Raw genomic sequence first — 25,517 nt, forward strand, 5'->3', positions numbered from 1 at the left:
CGGCTGTTGGACGGGACGTCAAACATATAGTCATTCTGACACTGTTTTTTAGAGGAAACCAGCTGTCGCCACTTCATAGGCTACTCTTTCCGATTAGCAGCAAGGAATCTTTTATATGCACCATCCCACAGACAGGATAGCACATACCACGGCCTTTGATGTACCAGTCGTGGTGCACTGGCTGTGACGAGAAATAGCCCAATGGGCCCACCGACAGGGATCGATCCCAGACCGACCGCGCATCGAACGAGTGCTGTACCACTGAGCTACATCCTGCCCCTTAGTATGAAAGAAAGCGTTCCCTGTGGGACAGACTATAGGTTCGAATCCTATCAGAATACACTTTTATGATCTCACCTTGATGCCGGCACTTCTACACTTTCCGACAGCGTCCGGTACAGCAGCACGGGGCGGGTCAATCATCGACATGAGACCGACGAAGCGGAGGTTTGTCAGAGGGAAGTTGGGGTCGTCGGCATCGTACTGGAATCCAGGAGGGAAATCTTCAATCGGGAGGAAGTAATCACAGAATCCTGAAAAAACACACAACTCTTGTCAGGTTAGCTCTACGATCATTAAAAACGTTCATGATTAACAAAAGACATAAGTAATCACCAATTCAGCACAATATTTAATCAGAAGGTATTAGGAATGAAAAATAATGCTGTTTAATGGAAGAAGTCATAGAATTGATAGATATAGGTTTCTTTGTTTTGTTTAACGACACCACTAGAGCACTTTGATTTATTATTAATCATCGGCTAATGGATATCAAACATATGGTCATTTTGATAGTCATAGAGAGGAAACCCACTAGAGTTTTCCCATTAGCAGTAAGGGATCTTTTATATGCACCATCCCACAGACAGGATAGCATATACCACAGCCTTTGATAAACCAGTTGTGGTACACTGCCTGGAACGATAAATAGCCCAATATGCAGGACTAAATCAATACAAATAGTAAATGAAAACATAATATAATAAATGTTGAAACTTGATTTAGGAAGTATTAAAGGTATCCATACATAACCATGTCTAAAGTTTATGTTGTATTTGTGCAATAATAATTAAAAAGGAAAATATGAGACAAACCCAGGGTTAATGTAACAAGGCTTTGAACTGGGCCCTGAACGACAAAACCGCTATCTGTGATCAAGACTGTATCTCTGCACAATGCAGAGTCAAGTGGCAGAAATTAAAGGCGCAGGCCCTAGTTTTAACCCATAAAAATGTACACTAAGTTTAGTTAATTTACAAACCTGTAGCTCATTTGGATAAAGTTACAACAGAGTGAAAGAAGAGTCTGTGACGTTAAAACAGGAAATATCCTTAAAAACAGACTAGAACTCGAATCAATAAACAGCTACTTCTCAGACTCAAGTGCGTTTTTAAAAATATAAGAAATGCAATTTTTGGTTCTACAAACACCAGGATGACCAGAAACATTTCAGTTCTAAGGAAATGGATAATCTAAAGAATAAAATATAAGTAATATTTGATTTCAGTGATCATAAACGGCTCTAATATGCTATAGTGTTTAAAAACTAGGGTCTGTCCATTTAAGAGTAAAAACATTTTTTTTTTTAAATTAGTCCACAGAGGATGATTGATCATGCGATCCATTGCACCTCGTCCGAAAGCTCTACCACCAAGCTATACTCCACCAAATACCCAGGGATAATCTCAAAGAGTTAAAATAAGGCTGCGGTTGACAACATACCAAGTACTCTCTCTCCAAGACCTCCCAGCTCCATGTATGCGGCGTTGAAAGCCTCTCGGAAGTTGTCGTCCAGCGGAATATCTTTGCCGTTGAGCAGGACGGTGGTACACCGGTCCATGATTCTCTCGGGTGCTCCCTTCATCACAAGAATACAACGCGGGTCGTTCGGGTCCTCGGTCTCGTGGATAGATACCTGAGTGAAGACAGGAAGGAATGGATGAGTGAATCATTGAATGGATGGATGGATGAATGAATGAAGACAATAACAAATGTTTTATTTAACAATGCACTTAATAAACTTTAATTGACTTTATATTGCATCAGACAAAGTTATAGACTGTATTAATGAATGAATGAATGAATGAATGAATGAATGAATGAATGAATGAACAAACGAACGAATGAATGAACAAATTAATGAACAAATGTATGAATCATATTTGGATGAGTAGATAGTACAATGCATTCACCTAGGTTTTCTGTCTCATGGATAAGATATGAATGAATGGATGGATGGATGGATGCATTGACAAAAACAATTTTTTTTTTAAATGGATGGACAACAAACATATGACAATCTGAGCTAAAAACTTTGTTTTGTTTAATGACACCACTAGTGCACATTGATTAATTAATCATCGGCAATTGGATGTGAAACATTTAGTAATTCTGACACAAAGTCATCAGAGAAAACCCGCGGACATTTTTCTTAATGCAGCAAGGGATCTTTTAGATGCACTTTTCCACAGACAGGAAAGGGAATGTTGAACATCTCAGGACATTCTACAAGCTATTTGGAGTCTTAACACAGGGTTATTTTGACTTGATCTATAAAGTGAGAGAAAACCTGCGACAATCAAACATGCTAGCCATATCAAATAACAAGGGAGAGAACTCAGGAATTGTTTTTTTTTTTTTTTTTAAAGAGTAACTTTGAAGAGGGCTACTCCTGAGCTCCATGAATTGCTCAGTTCTTGCAATACTCACCTGGTATTTGTTAGAAGAGTTGAATGGAATTTCGGCAATCTTCTTGTTTCGGCGACGGAATTCGGTCACATGACCAATGGACAGCTCAACGCATTTCAACAGGGCAGACTCTGAAGCATCACCATTACATTCCCTGGGGAAAAAACAAACAAAATATATATAATACATTAGTTACTAATTTATATCTAAAATAATCTTCCATCAGCCAAAATAAATTTGAAATAATTCGGCCTAAGTTCATTCCAAATGCTTTATATTTAACACGTTAGGCAAGACAGTGATCTAAAAAAAGGGAAAAAAGCAGGGGGTTAGGGGGTGTTATTTAGTTGGAGGGAACATACAGACATCATGCATGGGTAGAAAACTCAGGAGAATCTGTTTAATTGCTTAACTTACGGTATATTGTGGGAAGCCATATATGTCCGATGCCATATAACCGTAAATAAAATGTGTAGAGTGCGTTGTTAAACAAAACATTTCCTTTCGGGGAATGATGGGAAACCAAAGTGATAGCCGACCCACTAAATGGCGAGATTTGTTTTCATCCCAGGATTTTTCAAACCTAATATATGTATTAAGTAAAAATTAAAACTGTCTTGGTATATAGTAATTAGGACTTTAGCTGACTTTTTTCTAAGTACGTAATCAGCCTTACCTCTTCAGGATGGGTACATCTTCCTGACCAGACTTGAATTCAGCTCGGTTACACAGCATAGCAACACGGGCCAGGTTCATCCAGGTAACATCGGTACGGGAGTATGTCGCATCTGGAAAACATCAAAAGTTGACACTACAGTTTTAACTGCTAACAATGATAATTTAATTATCTTTGTTATCTAAGTTAAAATTATTATACAATACTTAAATTAATTTAATTTTTTTACAACAGTTTAGATCTAACAAAAAGCTGAAATCAGATAAACAGCGAAACAAGAATTTATTGGAATTAAATGTCTTGTGTATCATATAAACCGATTCAGCAAATAAAAAAATAATTTGTGATTTAACATTCAGTATAAAATTAAATGAAATATTTGTTTTGAAATCATGCATTCAGACAAACATCCATAGATGCAACTATAAAGCAAGTTTCAGTGATCAAGGACTAAACACACTGAAACTCAATGATGGATCTTAATGCCAAAGTACACTAAAACTCAATGTTGGATCTTAATGCCAAAAGACACTAAAACGCAATGTTGGATCTTAATGCCAAAAAGTAAACTAAAACTCAATGTTGGATCTTAATACCAAAGTACACTAAAACTCAATGTTGGATCTTAATACCAAAGTACACTAAAACTCAATGTTGGATCTTAATGCCAAAGTACACTGAAACTCAATGTTGGATCTTAATGCCAAAGTACACTAAAACTCAATGTTGGATCTTAATGCCAAAATACACTAACTTAATGCCAAAGTTTACGCCATCGCCACAGATGGAAAGTCATACCTATATCTTGCCTTCTGACCTGATCTAGGTGAGAGAAAACTCACTTCACTGTATCCTGTGTATACACAGACTATCGAGATATTCCCATCTCCGTGGAGATTAAACCTTGATTACCCACATCTTAGTTCATATCAGTGTTATGACCTACTAGAACACCTCCACGTCATACGATGATGATACCATACGACCATATCAGAACATAAATCAAACGAGATCAGTCATATAAATTAAAATCAACTATCGATAATAAATAGGTAATTAAACTCGCAACCATTTCATATCAGGCCAAATTTACGAAGCCCGTTTTTCTTGAAGACAGGTGTTTAGTGCAAGGTAAATGTATGTAGTTACACGCGTGTGAATCTAAAACAGGCTTTGTAAATTTGGTTCATGATGTTCGTATCACTCATGAAATAATGTTCATTGTAACTCGTTAAAGTTCATGACACTAAAAATGATTTAACTCTGGACATAAAACATGGAAGCTTGTTTAACTAACATCCTATAAAAATGCTACACACACGAATATTACTGAGACTTACTTGACTGTTCGTCGCTGGTGTCGGCTTCAACGATGCGTCCATCAAACCACATGTGGGCGACGGTCATCCGGTTCTGGGTGAGAGTTCCGGTTTTGTCCGAGCAGATGGTGGAGGTGGAGCCGAGAGTCTCGACAGCCTCAAGATTCTTCACGAGGCAGTTCTTACTGGCCATACGCTTGGCTGTCAGAGTCAAACACACCTGGAGAAAACAAACGGAATAAAATTAATTTACAGTGACACAAGAGACAAGGACTGGAATGTGAAGGTGGAGAGCAAAACATGTTCCAAGATCACAAAGAATAGAGTCATACGCTTGGCTGTTATTCAAACACACCATTGTAAGCTATGACGTGACTATGACAGGGCTCGACCTTAGCGGTAGCCCAGGGTATTTTGGCTACCAGTTTATCGATAGGGCTACCAAATGTCTAAACCTGGTAGTCCGCCAGGCTACTATACTTTTTTTGCATGTTTGATTTAACACCCGATAGTCGATGTGTTTTTGGTGCTCATTCAGTAATGTAAATTACTATAAATGTAGTTTTCATAAAAGTATATTTTACAGTATACTGATCATGATTTAAAAACAACCTTCAACAAAATGTTTAAAATTAAATGATTTTAAAAAAATTATTTATTAAAATTATGGGGTACCAATTTTTACTGAGAACTACCAGATTTTACAACCTGGTATCCCTGTGGGCTACCACTGAAAAACATTAAGGTCAAGGCCTGTATGACGTGTGCTGCAGTGACTTTATAGCCTATGATGGTTTTACAATTTCATAGCACTAAGATAACTTCGAAAATATGAGCCCAGGGTTTTTCAAAAATGGAAAGTCTGCTGTTACTCACAGTGACAGTTGCGAGGAGCCCCTCCGGGACGTTGGCAACGATAATGCCGATGAGGAAGATGACGGCGTCGAGCCAGAAGTATCCGAGGATGAAGGCGATGACGAAGAAAGACACGCCCAGGAAGACGGCCACGCCGGTGATGATGTGGATGAAGTGGGCAATCTCCTTGGCGATGGGCGTCTCTCCCACCTCTAGGCCAGACGCCAGGTTAGCGATACGACCCATCACAGTCTTGTCACCGGTCTTCACGACCACGCCACAAGCAGTTCCTGAAACAACAATTGTAAACAATTAAACGTCTTGCCTACCATTCTAAAAAAAATTAAAAGAAACTTATGGAATGTGAGAAAGAAAGAAAGAAATGTTTTATTTAACGACGCACTCAACACATTTTATTTACGGTTATATGGCGTCAGATATATGGTTAAGGACCACACAGATTTTGAGAGGAAACCCGCTGTCGCCACTTCATGGGCTACTCTTTCCAATTAGCAGCAAGGGATCTTTTATTTGCACTTCACACAGGCAGGATAGCACAAACCATGGCCTTTGTTGAACCAGTTACGGATCACTGGTCGGTGCAAGTGGTTTACACCTACCCATTGAAAATCCCATGCCTCGACTGGGATCCGAACCCAGTACCCACTAGCCTGTAGACCGAAGGCCTAACCACGAAGCCACCAAGGCCGGTGTGGAATGTGAGAAACTGATCTAAACTTGAAACTTAACATGAAACCTGTATCTCTCGTTTTTTTACTTCGTAAAGTAGAAAAAAAGTCAAAGATAAATAACATCTATAACATCTGTGTGTACCATCTACTTAAAGGAAAGTTGCGGTAATCCAAATGTCTTCTGACCAGGGTTAAAAAAAGTTTGCTTGTCTATCTGTCGCCAATAGGCATAAATTGTAACCGACAGGTTAAAAGAGAGAAATATTTTATTTAACAATGCACTCAACACATTTTATTAACGGTTATATGGTGTCAGACATATGGTTATGGACCACACAGATATTGAGAGAGGAAACCCGCTGTCGCCACTTCATAAGCTACTCTTTTCGATTAGCAGCAAGGGATCTTTTATATGCACCATCGCACAGACAGGGTAGTACATAACACAGCCTTTGGTATACCAGTCGTGGTGCACTGGCTAAAATGAGAAATAGCCCAATGGGCCGACCGACGAGGATCAATCCCACGCCAACCGCACATCGAGCGAGCGCTGTACCACTGGGCTATGTCCCACCCGCCGACACGTAAAGCAAATAAGCACCTGTCGCTGGCTCAATATAATTATTGCCCAAGGTTTTTGCTTACTAAGACTAAACTAAATATTGTCCAAGATGTTTGCTTACTGAAAATGAACTATAAATTACAACCATAACTTGGTGCTTTACCTCAGGTAAGTAGAAATTGCTCAGGATGAGTATAATTTAAATGATGCCAGTCTTCTGGGAGATTATGTTTCAATGTTCATTTTATTCTTAAAAACAGAGAATAACTATAAAATCTTAAAATATCTAATGGTTTCATCCCCATAAACCCCAGGCAACAACAAATTGCTGGGTATTACTACAAATTAAATGATATGTGGTTTCAAGACTGATTTCAACATCATTTCATGATTTGTAAGCTTGCCCGATTTACGGAAGTGTTTTGGGTTTTTTAATTATGCCTCTTACTGCACGTCAAAGTAATGTTTGGTTTCTTTAACGACACCACTAGAGCACATTGATTCTTTAATCATCAGCTATTGGATGTCAAACATTTGGTATTTTTGACATATAGTTGTCAAGAGGAAACCCGCTACATTTTTTTCTAATTCAGCAAGGGATCTTTTATATGCACTTTCCCAGAGACAGGATAGCACATACCACCACCTTTGATATACCAGTCGTGGTGCACTGGGTGGAACGAGAAATGGCCCAATGGACTCACCGACGGGGATCGATCCCATACCGACCACCCATCAAGCGAACGCTTTGCCTCTGGGCTACGTGGCCTGCCCCTCACGTCATAAAAACGAAGTTGTACAAACCTTCGACACAGTTGGTAGAGAAGAAACAGAGATTTCGGGTTTCCAGCGGGTTCTCGTGGGTGAACTCGGCCGTCCTCGTCTGGGGTTCAGACTCTCCAGTCAGGGAGGAGTTGTCTACCTGCAAACACAGAGCATCATGTGCATAAATGAGTGGTATATAAAATATAATCATCATCTAGTTAACCTTCTGACTACTGCAGGCGAGAAAGAAAGAAAGAAATGCTTTATTTAACGACGCACTCAACACATTTTATTTACGGTTATATGGCGTCAGACATATGGCTAAGGACCACACAGATTTTGAAAGGAAACCCACTGTCGCCACTACATGAGCTACTCTTTCCGATTAGCAGAAGGGATCTTTTATTTGCACTTCACACAGGCAGGATACCACAAACCATGGCCTTTGTTGAACCAGTTATGGATCACTGGTCGGTGCAAGTGGTTTACACCTACCCATTGAGCCTTGCAGAGTACTCACTCCGGGTTTGGAGTCGGTATCTGGATTAAAAATCCCATGCCTCGACTGGGATCCGAACCCAGCACCTACCTGACCGATGGCCTAATCACGACGCCACCGAGGCCGGTCTGGAAACACAGAGCATCATGTGCGTAAATGAGTGGTATGTAAAATATAAACTTCGTCTAGTTAACCTTCTGACTACTGCAAGCGAGATATCTCGCCCGACGTCACGCCAGTCATACTGTACACTGTATACAGTGCATTCCCCAATTCATATTTCCCACCGTTTTGCACACGACACTCACCGGACACGTTTTTTCTTAACAGGAAATGGTTTAGTTTACAGCATGCAAGCTTTTGTTTGTTGTTTTTCAGTAGAAAATAGCTTGGAATTTTGAGTTCCAAAAGTGGTTTCCGGCAAGTATTTTTGCTTCACAACAATAGCAGCACATCACGGTCATTTTCAGGGATCGATAGCGGATTGTGACAGCTAATTTGATAATAAATTTGATCATTTTACCAACAACGAAAATCACCAAATATTGCAATATGAATCGTCGTTAGTTTAAAAAAAATATTCTGGTCAGAAAACCACTGGTATTGGGAATAATGGACATAAATACGGGACAGCTGGCTGCAAATGCCCGTAAGGAAACGCAACTTTTTATATTTTTTGCCTAATTTTAATCAACATTAACTGATCTAAAATATCATAAAAATTACAAAAACCCACGAAAATAATACTTTATTTTATGTATTTATAAAACAGTAAAAATAGTAAACTTATACCCACTCAACATGTTTTTTGTCCAAAATTAATCCAGTGTCTAAAGGTTAATCAGTATTTGTCTCCGCAGAACCTCGACAAAAAAGAGAGTAAAGTTTGTTTTATTTAACGACGCCACTAGAGCACATTGATTTTTTATCTTATCATCGGCTATTGGACGTCAAACATATGATCATTCTGACACCGTTTTTTAGAGGAAACCCGCTGTCGCCACATAGGTTACTTTTTATGGCAGGCAGCAAGGGATCTTTTATTTGCGCTTCCCACAGGCAGGATAGCACAATCCATGGCCTCGGTTGATCACTGGTCAGTGCAAGTGGTTTACACCTACCCACTGAGCCTTGCGGAGCACTCACTCGGGGTTTGGAGTCAGTATCTGGATTAAAAATTCCATGCCTTGACTGGGATCTGAACCCAGTACCTACCAGCCTGTAGACCGATGGCCAAACCACGACGCCACCGTGGCCGGTGAGCCTCGACAAATACCGATTAACATATTAGACTCGGTTGATATTTTATATATTAACAAATACTTGCGACGAATCCTCTATTTATAATCTTTTATGTTTTTATTTCGTATCCTCAAATTATTTCCCCGACAGAAAGCCTGACAAATAAGACAAACCTTGCAGCCGTGGGCGGAGATGACCCGGATATCTGCGGGAACACGGTCTCCGAACTTCATCTCGATAATATCGCCCAGAACCAACTCCTCCGCTTTTATGTTGAGCTTTATACCACCTCGTATCACTAACGCATACTGCAAGGAGCAAACAAACACTAAAAATAAGTAAATAATGGAAAACAACATAATTTAGTGTCATGATCATAATAGAGCATATCAATCAGAATTGGTTACATCCCAGCTCATGATTTTTAGAAAAGTAAGTGTTTACATCTTTTAAAACAAAAAAACAAAAATAAATTAAACAATTTCACAACATTCCTTTATGTACTGCATTTATAAATTCCTTATCAATTCGCCCCCTTCTCCTCTAAAGTAATGCTAGAGTAATGCCAAATGCCTGCAGAAAGTTGGCCAACTTTCTGCTGTCACGACTTCTACAATGTTGAGTTGTGAAAACACTCAGACAACTGGGCCTTATGTTGAGCTGTAATGTGTGCTCAGACTAGAAACAAATGTCTGGCCTTGTTCATTTTTTTTCTAATCGGATACACCGGCCATCGTAGAAGTCAGAAGAGTGCTCAGTCTAGCAACTGGACAGTCGTAGAAGTCGTGAGAGCAGAAAGTTGGCCAACTTTCTGTTGGCAGTTGATAGCCTGAGCCAGGCATAACACACAACCAGCTCTGGTTGTCTATAATTGATATTTAGTTTGGCATTTGTTCATGATCATTCAAAGTCTAACTCTATACATGACTGTTATATCCGGCATTTTTTCATTTTTTTCATTTTCATTTTTTAAATTAATTCTGTTACAATGTAATAAATCTACATTTTGTGACTTTTACAAGCCACTTACCAAAGTGAATTAATACTGTCATATCACTGTTTAACAGTTTTACGCATATTATGAAATAAATCCACGAATCCATGCATACATAGGGCAAAAACATGTTAGCCAGTTAGTAACAAAATTAGTAGAATTCTGGTCTCACTGTGGAAATTTTATATCAATACATTGTCAAGTGATCTAGAATTGATTCTCAACATCTTAATTTTTAACCAAAACTGAACTGAACACAACACAAACATGTATGTCTTACACAAATTAAAATGAACTGTTTACGAGGAGGATCAGTGAGTGTGTATTAAAATCAAATTCCATTCAAAGGTTTCGTTTTAAAACTGGAACTTTAATATAAGTGAAGACTTTGTAAAAATATTACAGCTACATGTATCTATATATTTTAAGTCACAACAAGAACTAAAGTACTAATACTTGTACAACAACACCAGTACATTTTGTTTTTCTAATCAGTGAACAACAAGTTCTAAACTAAAGGGAAACAAAATCTACATATCTTAACAACAAAATTATTTAATTTTGCAGACAAAATGTACAATTGAAAATACTTAAAATAAAATATGATGGAGCATATTTTTTTTTTTTTTGCTCTATAATGATGTGATGATTGTTCTCAAATTCATAATCAACAGTTGTGATAAATGTTAACAGTAATTTGTTCTACAATTTAGCTGGCATGTGTGCTTGCATGCACATTTTCTTCTGTTTTGTTTTGTTGTTGTTAGTTGTTTTGTTTTTTATTATATTGAGGGGTTTTTTTCCAGGTTTTTTTATATTATCAAAAGTTGATCAGTTGGCGATGATTAAAAATTAGGTTCCCAACACTATCGCTCCCACTAAACTTACAAGTACTTCAAATTCATACTAATAACACTGGATACATTTCAATATATTTTCTATTTTTGAGATATAATTTTTTAAATTAAGACAATAGGATTTGATACTTTTACGTATCTTAATATTTCTGATTAATAGGACAGCTAGGGTTTGACACATGATACAGACAATATTTAAAGCTGATACACGACAAAACATCTATATCATAGTTAACATACCTGACACCGAATAACACTGAAAACAACTTTCCTAATAACCATAACATCATCAACATTCACTACAGTGATCATGTTATATTTTGGGTTTTTAAAACCGTTTGCTGAGAAAAACAGTATACTCAATATCAAACACATTTTATTGATGACTGACATTATTAAGTTTATTTCATTGATCAAGTTTTATTATTTTGTTACCTGCTTGCTAAGAAACCCAGTAGACTAATATAAAACTCCTGTTCTACTAATGACTGACAATATCCAACTTTACTATCCATTTTCCTGTTTGATAAGATATCCGATTTCTACCCTTACAGAAATAGCATTCAGTGTTAAAAGGGTTAATTGTTATTCACGTTAATTATGTATCATTCCACAATACAGCACAACATATTGCCAGTGTCAACACTGAAACATACATGTAGATCTGCAAAAATTTCCATGGTTAGAGAACAGTGCACATTCATAACAGCTGCATCGACCTCCATTCTATTCATTTTTTAAAAACAGATAATAAGCAGTCAGTTTCAATTGTTACAACACAATGGCACCAATTCTCTTCTTGGAATGTATACTGATGGACAAGAGACACATTACATTTTAAACCAAATTTAATTCACTACAAAAATATTTAATGTCTGTATATAGAATATAATAGATCGATGTTAAATGACACCTCAGCACAAAATACTGAGATATCAGTGGCGAAGGGAGGTGCCAAAATGGGGGGGGGGGGGGGAGAGCACACATATATAAGTCATCGCTCCTGCCACTGGATCAAAACAACTTGCCCTCCCACCCTGCTTCCTATTCCAGTGAATGTATGTGTGACTGGACATTAATATTGTAGGATAGAATGTCAGCAACATGACACACTGACATTTGTTAATTGTTGATGAAATCTGCTACATTTTTCCAAAGGATCATTTATATGCATCATTCCACCGAAAATTAAATGAAAGTTTCTTTTGTTTAACGACACCACTAGAGCACATCTAATGTAGCAAGGGATCGTTTATATATGCACTTTCCCACAAACAGGAAAGCACATACCACGGCCTTTGACCAGTTCTGGTGCACTGGTTGGAACAAGAAAAAGCCCAATCAGTAGAATGGATCCACCGAGGTGGTTCAAGAACAAGGGAAATGCACATCAGGGTTAAAATTAAGTTTGCACTTAAAATAGGTTTACTTAACAGCAAGCAGGGCTCGAAACTCACCAAAAAATATGGTGGCCCCAAAAAATAAGAATGGATGTTTGCAAATTACGGTAAGCGAACCATGAACCACGAGAAATGTTTTAATGTGGAATAAACATATGCAGTACAAATATTAATAGTGGAACATATGTTATAGCTCTAAAGATGATCGCCCAAATAATATTATTTGGGTAACTAACGCCATTATTTTTTAATATTAAAGTCACCCAAACAACCTGGCCACAGACCGTTTCGAGCCCTGACTTGTAAGTACTCTATTCTGTGAAATGATAAATGGTGTATCAGCAGTGTTCGAGATTAACGGTATCCTGAGGATACCAGAATTTAATTTTGGATACCCGACTTCAATAACCCAGTATCCCACTGGGATACCATATAATGTTGGTTTTTTAATCCTGTGTTTTTATTTTTCGCTGAAACAATGAAAGTCATCGTTTAAGTAACAGTGTCGTCCAAGTTTGTTACGATGTTATTTATGAATTTCATTTAAGTACGAGACTAAATTCTTAGGTGGGATACCAGATTTTGAAATGTTAGTATCCAACTGGGATACTGTGCAAAATGTTTAATCTCGAACACTGATCAGTCTGTAATTATCCTTAATCCTTTGTCAAAAAAGCAGTTTTTAATTTATACTTGCATTACTTTCGGTTTTCAATATATTTATTATATTTATAGTATAATATTAGTAGCCATTATATACTCGATCAAAATGATTTCTCACACACAAATAAATGTATTTCATTTCAGGGTGTACACATGTTCATAATTATACCAGGAACACTGAACTTGGAATTTCATTGTTTTTCTTCTTTTGTTACACAAGACTCAAAAATTAGAATCCTTTGAAACTTAAGGACAATTTTCAGTTCAGACTTAACTGTAGGCCTATATGGTATATTAATCTAACTCATAGATTGCAAACTTCAACAAGTTAATGTGAATTTTTTTTTTTATATTTCATGAAGTGGCACTTCATGTCATTATGTTAATTTCCTTGTCATAAAAGTAGGCTTTAAATCTAATTTTTTAAACATGAAAAAAGAAGACAAAACTGGCTTTTAAAATATGAATTAAAAAATAAAGCAAAAGTGCAGATGAAAAAGAAAAGTAATATAAGATAATTTGTTTTTAAATTTAAATTTAAATTACAAAAATGTATACAAGGTGAAAGCAGTTTGGCCAGTTTGCCTTATTTACATTATCACATCGAATGTTAAAAGTTTGTTTTATTTCGCGACACCACTGGACCACATCGATTAATTAATCATCGGCAACTGGATGTCAAACATCTGGTCATTCTGACTCGTAGTCATCAGAGGAAACCTGCTACATTTTTTTCTAATGCAGCAAGGGATCTTTTATATGCACTTTCTCACGGACAGGAAAGCACATACCACAGCCTTTGTCCAGTTGTGGTGCACTGGTTGAAACAAAAACAAAAACCAATCAGCTAAACGGATCCACCGAGGTGGTTCGATTCTGCAATGCAAGCACCTCAAGCGAGCACTCGACCGACTGAGCAAAATCTCGCCCACACATCGAATGTATTCACACCTCAGGCGACAGCTCTAACCACTAGGCCTCATATCTTAGTCAGTTGATTAAAAAAAGGCAGGATGATAAATAATAAAAAATTATAATAAAATTTATTGGAAATGAAATCATTGGAAATGTTATATATGTATCTTGATATTTGACTACAGTTGTCTTAACTGCTAGAAAACATTGTCAGAAAAAAAAAGTATTTAGTTTTAAAGACAAGAAAAAAAATGGGGTATGGGCTATTAAAAAAAAAAGATTAAAAGTTTTAAAGACAAGATTTTTTTTTTTTTAATTAAATTAAAATGATTGTAAATGCTCAACAGAGTATATGTGTAGTTTTAATGAGATGTCCTAATAAAGATGAAACCTCGTTCTGCGTCGATTGTTTTACCTGTGGAATAAGATTCTTAAAGGACTCCATAATCCGAGAACTCTTCGCCTCTTGGTAGTAGGAGAAAATGCCTGTGACGACCACGACAGCGGTTAATACTATTCCTAAATATAACTGCAACGAAAAATGCACAACACATCCGAGAATAAATACAAGATTCAGACAACGACAAACAACATCCAACAATGTTAGTTAGCAATGACAACAATGTGACGTTTCAAACACTACCGCCACTACTACTACTATGACACCAGCGACGACAATGATGATGATGACAACAGCTACAGACAATGTTCATCGGCGTTTTTGTCACTACAAACCTGGGGAACCATACTTTTGAAAGAGTCCATTATTCTCGAACTCTTTGCCTCTTGGTAGTAAGAGAAACAGCCCGTTACTACGACGACAGCGGTTAAAACTATGCCTAAATATAACTGTAATGAAAGACATACACAGATTAGTCAGGACGAGTCGAGAAAAACAATTAAAATGTAGAAATGGAAGCAAAAACAAGAACAAGCAAGCATATATTGGATTAGTGTTTCTATCATCGCACGTGCAGTGTGTTGTTTGTTTTTTACCTGCGGTACCAAGTGTTTGAAAGATTCCATAATACGGGAGCTTTTCGCTTCTTGGTAATAGGAAAAGCAGCCAGTAACAACCACCACAGCGGTTAATACAATACCTAAATATAACTGTAAACAGAGGTCATTAAAATATTACTCAACTCAAAAACTATATTAAGAAATATTCAAATACATGTGTATGTAACCCCGATTGTGGGTGTTTATTCTGCAAATAAAGATCTCATAAATAAAACATTACACACATACATGCAGGGGTGCAGAAAGTACTCGCCTGCTCACCAAATGTGAGTACAAATTCCAACAGATGAGTTAAAAAAGGCAACTACCAGTCCAACGAGCGATCTGTCTTTTTGAGTTGGTTTGCCACGTGATGTTGATCACTTACCAGGTGTTCTTAATGATGTTTTGTCAATATATCTATACATATCATTTGAAGTGAAGACACTGTATATTATAATATTAATAATATATTATTCTATAGACTGACAGACTAAAAGAAATTATTGCGGGCTAGTAAATATTAGTTGGTTCTGGTCCAGCAGGCTAGTGAAATACGTTCCATTTCTGCACCCCTGACACATATGAAAAAACCCAGGACTTGAGCATTCAGTGCTACAGATTAAAATGAAGTGTTACCTTCCACCTATACATGTATTAATAATAAAGAGACACTATTGGATGTCAAATATTTGGCATGTGGTCTTCACAGAAATCCTGCAAAAAAATGTTTTGGACTTAGCAGCAAGGGAGCTTTTATATGCAGCACATACCACAGAACAGCACATACCATGGCCTTTGATATACCAATTGTGGGGCACTAGCCAAGGTGATTTGATCCAGTGACCCAAGCACCTCGGGTCTACCTTCTACCAACAGATCTACATTGTGAATCATGCCCATTTTAAACATGCCATTGAAAAAACACTGAATGTAGTCCAGGCAAAAAAAGTGCCGTTGAGAACTAAAAACTCCACGGCATTGCCGATTGCTGGGGTTGCTGTTAAAATCATTAGCTTCTGTTCTGGACACCCAGCCCAGGTCACTGAAGTGTGTGCTCATGACAGCATGGTTGAACCAGTCCTTACCGGTTTGATGTGAACAATTGCTCCCAGTCGTGTGTGCTCGTTCTTTCTTTTTTTTCCTCCTTCGGGCATTTCCGGACGATTTGCTCGTCCTAACGTGGGCAAAAACACTGCTCGCCTTGTTACATGTTAAATTACAGGTCTAGTTGTGGGTGATCAGCAACTTTCGCCAAATCATTGACATACAGGTAAATTTCAAAAATTACAAATGCCCAGTTATTTTCAAATAAAATAATAATTATTACATGAAATTTATCTACAAAATTAAAATACAATTCGCAAATTGTTTTTAAAATTTGCAATTGGCGAAGTTGGTGGATGCCAGAGCTAGCCTGCAATTTATCAGGATTTTATTTACTCAAAATTACTGTGAATTTGACACTGAAAGTTAACTGCTCGTCAACATAGTTCCAGAAAACCAGTTTATTGTCCACCATCAATTTTCAAACCATAAACACTGGTTGAACATCAATTTGACATAATAAGGGTAAAAATAAGCTTTAATCTTCCCTCTATCCACTATTAGTGACTGGTGAAACAATAAATATAACTTTTACATGAATACACTTACAGTGAATCCACCAACGGGGATCGATCCTAGACCGTCCCGATCAGAATCAGTGATAGTATGCCTTTAACTCCACAAGGTTTTGTGATGCTTTTCACGCTCATACTTACATTATCACCCGGTGCATCTTCCATGGCCGACATCTGGATGGAGTACGCTATATAGCAGAGGATGGCTCCTATCCACAAGAGGAGGGAGAAACCTCCAAACAATTGTTTACAGAACTTCACCCACTCAGGGGTAGTCTTTGGAGGAGTAAGCTGATTTGGACCATCCCTAAGTAAAATTTCTTTGGCTCTCTCTGGACTGTGACCCTGGAAGATTAAAACAAAAATTTAAAAAATTTAAAATTAGAATACATTTACATAACAATATACTAATTAGTGATATATTAGATATAACAGGGTTATGTAAACATGTCAGTCCTGTATAGGCTGCAACATATGACAGGTCAGGCTTCAAATATTACCACGGCAAAGATGGCAAACAACGTCAGGGCTTTAGATTGCACCGAAGTTGAGGTGATAAAACGTTGTGCCCAACTATATATGCCCAAAATTAGGCGTATCATAAAATATTGTTTGTTTCCGGTTACCCGACCGAACCTAATTGAACCTGCCGACCCTAAAACTTTTTTTGAGAAGAGTCGGAAAATAGTTTTCACAAATATATGCAATCTTTTCTGATTTACTCTACATTTAGCGTAGCGAGGTGTTCCGATTAATAATAATAATAATAATAACTATATTTAATGATTTACTCCAGTGACAAACTGGCCTTGTAGAAATTTAGTGACCTTCTGATAAACTAGGGGAGGGAATGTTTACCGATACTGATGGAGTTTACTGCCAAATCAAATGATTAAATATGTCAGTAAGATCTCGATGCGTTTCATTATTTTTTGTAAGTGGTCACTGGGAACTTCGCGGGTTTCCGCTAAAAACAATGTCAGAATGGCCATGTGTTTGACGTCCAATAGCAGATGATATTAAAGATAGAAATCAATGTGCTCTAGTGGCATCGTTAAATAAAACAAACTTTACTTTTCAACATTCATTTGAGCATCCTGAGCATTTGTACTGCATTTCTATTCATTGGACCAATTGATTGCTTCAAACCAAGTGTGTACTTTAATACTGGATGCATACAGAATAAAACTAACATTGCAAATTATAAAATTGGTAAGTCTACCATTTTTTAGATACACTAGGAAAGATTTTTTTTTAAATGTTATTGTTGGACAGATAAATATAGAACCCTTCTTTTCAGTTTTCATTAAAAAAAAATTTTATAACTTATTTACTGGTTTCTATCCAATTAAGGTTCAACCAAGTCTGTCCTGGACCAGTACAGAAGTTAAGTGTTAGTATGAGAGTAAACCTTCTGCCTATTATTAAACAGCAAGGGGTCTTTTGTATGTACTCTCCCACAGATAGGTTAGCACCATGTTGCCCTCAAAATCAAAATGCCTTGCCTTTTATAAATTTATAAGTTACCCATGTAAAAAGAAGCCTTTAAACACACCTATGTGGATAGTACTACATATTTCCTTTTTTTAATTAAGTTATGAAATAGATATAGAAAATAAAATGGCCATAAGGTTTTTGTCCTTTTGAAAATTGTATAATGGGGGAAAAAAAAGCCCTTATATTTAAAACTGCACATAAAATATGCCCCCAAAACGTCACTTTACCATGCCTTACTTCATTTCTAGGGAAAACACTGTGATGAATGGTATTGTTGGTTTGCACTGAACTAAAACGACCTTCCTGCACTCAGAAATGACACAATTCCTCGTTGTGCCCAAATGAGTGAAATCTAAAACTGTGGACATACACATGTATGTATTTGCCCTCCTAACATGTCATTGTGCCCCCAAAATCTTCACACGTTGTCGACAGCAAGAACAATGTTGTGGCGCCCTACCTGGTTTTCCACTACCCTGGCCCATGCAATACATGCTGTGTATGTAAGATAATAAAATTATCACCGGAGAAAAATATGATAAAACATGATAAAACGTGATCAGTGTTTTTTCTTCTGTTTTTTTGGTCAAGAACTATACATGTAGCCACATGTATATTACAGCCATTATTGATCAAACAAAATTCATCATAAAGCTGACAACATTTTGCGATCAGCCTGAACCCTAAAGAATTTCATCACAGCTATTTAATATTCTATCACACCCCCTGCTCGTGGGGCTACATGTATAGATTTACTAAGCCATGGATTTTCACACACAAAAACATTATACTTGTATGCAGTACAAAAAGAGTATTGATCTGACGGCACTCACTCCCAGGCCTACTCAATACACTCAACAGCAAAAGAAACACGAACGTTCATTAATTATTTTTTTTTAAATTCACTTTTGATTGCACCAAAGAAACCGGCCTTGGTGGCGTAGTGGTTAAGTCATCGGACTACAGGCTGGTAGGTACAGGGTTCGCAGCCCGGTACCGGCTCCAACCCAGAGCGAGTTCTTAAGGGCTCAATGGGTAGGTGTAAGGCCACTACACCCTCTTCTCTCTCACTAACCATTAACAAACTAACAAATAACCCAATGTCCTAGACAGACAGCCCAGATAACTGAGGTGTGTACCCAGAACAGCGTGCTTGAACCTTAATTGGATATAAGCACGAAAATAAGTTGAAATGAAATGCACCAAAAATGAGGCGATAAAAATGTTGTCCAAAATACAAACGCCAAAATTAAGTACAAACATGCTGACCTCAAAATATTTCACCTCAAAACCACTGAAATATTAAACTTTAATCAGATTAAAATAAATTGAAATGCATTTTTGAACATCCGTAACTCTTCAGCAGTTGTTAACAATATTACTGCATTAAAAGGATCTTCATGTGCTCAGAACAGATAAAATAAAAACAACCAAAATAACCTTTTCGGCCAAATTAGTGAGATCTAAAGATCTCATAAAAAGGTCTGTCATTTATAAAGCTTGCTTCATCATTTTTTAAAATTTGAATCCCATTAGAATTGTGTCGATTAAAATTATCAATATTTTGTGAACATTTCACTGAATTTTCAGGCCCATTTTGACAGTCTATTTAGTATTTACCAGGGCTTCTAGATTATGGTAGCCTTACTCACATGGCTAGTGATATTCAATGCTGTGCTAGTAAATAATTACTATTGCCATGCCCGACGGCTAGTGAAAAAAAAAAAGCGATCAAATGTTGCAGTTAAGTCTATTTTGTAAATATGAATATTCCTGACCCCACCCCAACCCCCAATGTTAGTGTTTTTAAGCTCTAATTCCCTCTTTAGGTGACATATCTGACTATTATTATTTAGTAAAGTAGGGCTAGTGAATTTTAAATAATGGCTAGTGAATTTTGAAAATCACTATCTCATGGCTAGTGGATTTTATAAAAAGTTCTACAAGCCCTGATTTACTGACTGAACTGTAACAGTAAAATATTTATACAGTAAATAAAATAGCTGCTTATCTATTGACATTCAGTATATATACATGCATTGACTGTTGTAGAACATCAAAGGCAGGACCACAAAACAGATCTATGACTTATATGCACTAAATAACCATATAAAAAAACTGATGGCATGCAGCCCTCAAAATAGGATGTAATCAGTGTAGCCGATTAGTAGGTTACGTGGCTTATCTCTGTCATAACCGATTCACTACTGTAAGTTTCGAAATACACACACACACACACACACACATTGTATCAACCATACAAGGCAAAAAGGCAGCCTATCACAATTCATGGACCGTAGGCTATTAAACGTGGGATAAATAATTAAACAAAACACTAGCAAAGTTATCGACTGAACTGAGCATTATGTTATAATGCCACAGAGCTATTTGCGCTTGACAGTATGTTCGTGGGTTGTGTTCGTGGGCCCTCAAAAGCAATCTCAAATCATGACAAATTATGTCATGGAATTTATAATGAATAGATCAAATATGACACTTAAATTTTTGGCCATTTAATTCCCATAAGATGAAATCCTGCAAGATTAAAATGCTACCAGTAAGAAGTGTTAGCATAAGAAATATGATAAACTTACTATAAGTGTTACAAACATGTTATTACTTTTCGGTCTTATTTGTCACAGTAAATGCCATCGCCAGAGAAAATCATGAAAACCATACATTGCGAATAAAGATGATCACAAATGAAGTATTGGCTGCGGTAAAATACCAAGATGTAACCTATATAAGACCTGGGGCCTAATTCACAAAGCTCTCTTAGGCTCTGCTACACAACAAAGCATCCTCTTTGCAAGTCCTTTAGCATTGCACTGAAAGGTCGCACAGTTGTGAGAGTGTAGTGAATTAGGCCCCCTGGGCCCCGTTCCACAAAGCGATCTTGGCCCTAAGATCACCTTTAGCTACCTTATGCAGTAAGGTGATCTTAGTGCTAAGATCGCTTCGTGGAACAGGGCCCTGACCTACATAAACAAGTATCGTACACTGTATGTATCTTTTGCAACTTATTTGGAGGGCTGTGACTATTGCATCTATTGCAAAATTTAGTAAAACTTGGTATACATATAAATACAGGTATCTGTACAGAGTTTCTGCCAAAAATATTTTTGGAGGGTATGGCGCTATGGAAATGAATGCAACCACAGTATGGGGGTCCTCCCTCAGAAAGAAAATGGGCTAAGTTTAGGGTTAGGTTTAAGAAAACCATTCAGTAATGCTAAGAATAATTAATTTTGACAAAAAGATATCTTTAAAAAAAATGGTATGGCGCCATAACCATTTTACCCTCTGGCAGAAACTGATATATTAATGGAAAAAGAGTTCCTGTGCATCCATTGCACTTGTAAAACTTGGTAGGTATACATGTACATGTAAATGTATGTTTAACAGTAGTGGGGGGGGGGGGGGGGGGGGGGGGGGAATTCCTAAAATTATTTACTGTTTTTTGTTGTCTTTTTAGAAGTTCACACTGACATTAACTCTCTTCCTCGAACAATGTAAGGTTTATATGCTTAAAGAAAATGTTTCTTGTGAGCAACTCCTAGTCACTGCCAGAAAGACAAAAAAGTGTTTTGTTTAACGATACCACTAGAGCACATTCATTTATTAATCATCGGCTATTGGATGTCAAACATTTGGTAATTTTAGAAAATTTATTTCTAATTTTCATCATTATTCATTCTAGTACCAGCACTACGTCAATGCTATACGACCCTGAGTCATAACCTACACTGCAGAATTATCTCCCGTTGTCGGATGTATAACGTACACCCAGGCATGGGCAGACCTACATTGCCAGTGGGTAAAATGGGTATGGGGCCATACCCACATGTTTTTGCTGATTTTTGTTTTTTTAATCATTACTGTATGATTTTCTCAACTCTAACCCTAAACCTAACCCATTTTCTTTCTGGGGTAGGCACCCAATACCCCCTATTGACTGGGGTTGCATTCAATTTCATAGCACCATACCCAAATATTTCTTTTTGGCAGAAACACTGATTGCGGTTGTATAGCATTGTTGTTGTGCTAGTACGTTAAATGGAATAAGACTATTTATATATATATATATATATATATATATATATATATATATATATTCAATTCAATATATATATATATATATATATATATATATACACACATATATATACACATATATATACATATACACATGTAGTCTTAGGAGAGGAAACCTGCCACATTTTTCCATTAGCAGCAAGGGATCTTTTATATGCACCATCCCACAGACATGGCCTTTGATCTACCAATCGTGGTGCAATTGGCTGAATCGAGAAAAAGACCAATGGGCCCACCAAATGGGATCGATCCTTCTATTCCTAGACCGACCACGCATCAGGCGAGCGCTTTACCACTGGACTACGTCCCGCCCCACCTCCGAGAAAGACAAATTCACCTGTTCTGGGTCTGTCCCGAGTCGCGCATACAACTCGTCGATGGGCAGTTTGTGTTCGTCCATCTCCAGCTCCTGTTTGAGGTCATCGAGATCCTCCTTCCCCTTCTGCTTCTTCGATTTCTTCTTGTTCTTCTTTCCATCTTCCACAGCGGGCGTCACCGCGTAGCGGTAACTCTCCGCACGTGGAGTCTGAAACAAATAAAATAAATAGTAAAAGATTTTATTATAAATACATTTATAATAAAGAAAGAAAGAAATGTTTTATTTAACGACGCACTCAACACATTTTATTTACGGTTATATGGCATCAGACATATGGTTACGGACCACACAGATTTTGAGAGGAAACCCGCTGTCGCCACTACATGGGCTAATCTTTCCGATTAGCAGCAAGGGATCTTTTATTTGCGCTTCCCACAGGCAGGATAGCACAAACCATGGCTTTTGTTGAACCAGTTATGGATCACTGGTCAGTCCAAGTGGTTTACACCTACCCATTGAGCCTTGCGGAGCAATCACTCGGGGTTTGGAGTTGGTATCTGGATTAAAAATCCCATGCCTCAACTGGGATCCGAACCCATTACCTACCAGCCTGTAGACCGATGGCCTAACCACGACGCCACCGAGGCCGGTCTACATTTATAATAAAACGCAGAAGAAACACAAGCGGTCTTGTGATATATTATTGCACACTATAAACTTTTACAATAAATAACATGACAAAACAACTTGTATGTGGTTCTGTTCATTTAATCATCCCAGCACTATCTAAATCACTAGTTTATTTTACTCAAAATAAATGAGAACCAATCATAGCAATTGCTCATCTACATAATTTCAGTAGAGCAGTTTATTGCTCATCAAAAAAAAAAAATCAAACCATAAGTACTACATGCATGTAAACATTTCAGCCTGGGGTGTCAGTTATGACATCACTGCTAAGTTAGATGTGACATATATGCATGTGAGTGCATGGGTGAATTTTTTTTATTGGCCGCGGGGAGCTCGTTTCATACCATATTTGTGACACATCTAACTCGTCTTCGTGTACATGTACATTTCTGTGTGCAATGAATGAATGAATGAATGGACAAATGAATGAAAAATGTTTTATTTAACGATGCACTCAACACATTTTATTTACGGTTATATGGCATCAGACATATGATTAAGGACCACACATATATTGAGAGAGGAAACCCGCTTTCGCCACTTCATGGGCTACTCTTTTCAATTAGCAGCAACAGATCTTTTATCATCTTCATAAATCAAGGCTAATATTCGTTCCTCGTATTCAGCCTTGATACATGTCGTCAAGAAATCATGCCACAAAATGCTTAAATTTCATTAGATGTGATGAGATCTAATTGCAACGAATCGCAACGCTCCTTGTAGATTCCCTTGTTATTGTAAACAAAGATGGCAGCGTCAGCATCCATGGAAACGTGTCGTGTTTGTCACGATATGTTAAAAAAAAGGTTTCGGCGGTTAATTTTTGATATTGCTTTCAAGATTGTCACATGTTACCTATGCTGTGATTGGTCAGCGATGTCATCGTGTAAGGGACATAATCGGTGTTACAAATTTTCTTCCAATAGAGGGCGCTAGTAGTGGATATCAGTAATCTTGCCTACATGTATCAAGGCTGAATACGAGGAACGAATATTAGCCTTGATTTATGAAGATGATCTTTTATATGCACCATCCCACACAGGATAGCACATACCACGACCTTTGATATACCAGTTGTGGAGCATTGGCTGGAACGAGAAATAGCCCAATGGGTCCACTGACATTGTATTTGTAATTTTATGAGGCCTGCTTGTGATGATCGGTTAAAATTATCCATGATTAATTGTTACAGAAAATGCTATTTAACCTTCTGGCTACTGCAGGACTGATATCTACTAGTATTGGGTATGTCCTGCCCCTTGATGATGATGATGATGATGATGATAACTAGTTTAACGTGCCCATATACCACTAGGGTTTCGAACACGCCCATCCCGAGTCCGACCTCCGATAAGGTCCTTGAGAAATACCTGCAAGTTTTGAGTTGAAAAAGTGGTTTTTGGCACTTATTTTTCGCCTAACAAAGTCTGAGTGTCGCTACCATTTTCTAGAATTCATCTATAGCCGATCTTGACAACTAATTTGATAATAAATTTGACTGTTTAACCAACAACGTACATCACGAAATATTGGGGTATGAATCGTTGGGTTTCCAAAAACAATTCTGGTCAGAAAAACAGTTATTGGGATCAATGGATATAATTATAAATGCAGGACATCTGGCAACAAAAAAAGTAAAGTTTGTTTTATTTAATGACGCCACTAGAGCACATTGATTTTTTTATCTTATCATCGGCTATTGGACGTCAAACATATGGTCATTCTGACAGTTTTTAGAGGAAACCCGCTGTCGCCATATAGGCTACTCTTTTACGACAGGCAGCAAGGGATCTTTTATTTGTGCTTCTCATAGGCAGGATAGCACAAACCATGGCCTTTGATGAACCAGTTATGGATCACTGGTCGGTGCAAGTGGTTTACACCTACCCATTGAGCCTCGCGGAGCACTCACTCAGGGTTTGGAGTCGGTATCTCGATTAAAAATCCCATGCCTCGACTGGGATCCGAACCCAGTACCTACCAGCCTGTAGACCGATGGCCTGCCACGACGCCACCGAGGCCGGTCGTCAGGCAACAAATGCTGTTAAGTAAATGTGACTAATGATTTTTTGCCTAATTCTAATCAACATTAACTGATCTAAAATATAATATACATTTTAAAAAACCATGGCATTTCATTTACGGTTATATAGTGTCGGACATATGGT

At 37.5% G+C, this 25,517-nt stretch overlaps 1 protein-coding gene across 1 annotated transcript in view; it reads right to left on the bottom strand.

The window, feature by feature from the left end:
• LOC121386257 (sodium/potassium-transporting ATPase subunit alpha-3-like) overlaps nucleotides 1–25,517 on the bottom strand; it is a 42,123-nt gene that overhangs the window by 11,734 nt on the left and 4,872 nt on the right. Inside the window, exons 2-12 of the mRNA XM_041517101.1 lie at nucleotides 22,678–22,866; nucleotides 16,890–17,093; nucleotides 14,543–14,656; nucleotides 9,472–9,606; nucleotides 7,597–7,714; nucleotides 5,560–5,828; nucleotides 4,705–4,903; nucleotides 3,365–3,476; nucleotides 2,710–2,842; nucleotides 1,723–1,915; nucleotides 358–533 (exon numbers count right to left, since the gene is read on the bottom strand). Of these exons, the coding sequence (XP_041373035.1) occupies nucleotides 358–533; nucleotides 1,723–1,915; nucleotides 2,710–2,842; nucleotides 3,365–3,476; nucleotides 4,705–4,903; nucleotides 5,560–5,828; nucleotides 7,597–7,714; nucleotides 9,472–9,606; nucleotides 14,543–14,656; nucleotides 16,890–17,093; nucleotides 22,678–22,866 (1,842 nt within the window). The remainder of the gene's footprint in view (nucleotides 1–357; nucleotides 534–1,722; nucleotides 1,916–2,709; nucleotides 2,843–3,364; nucleotides 3,477–4,704; nucleotides 4,904–5,559; nucleotides 5,829–7,596; nucleotides 7,715–9,471; nucleotides 9,607–14,542; nucleotides 14,657–16,889; nucleotides 17,094–22,677; nucleotides 22,867–25,517) is intronic.

The sequence above is a fragment of the Gigantopelta aegis genome, chromosome 12 (assembly GCF_016097555.1).
Source record: "Gigantopelta aegis isolate Gae_Host chromosome 12, Gae_host_genome, whole genome shotgun sequence".
In the NCBI taxonomy this organism is placed as follows: Eukaryota; Metazoa; Mollusca; class Gastropoda; order Neomphalida; family Peltospiridae; genus Gigantopelta; species Gigantopelta aegis.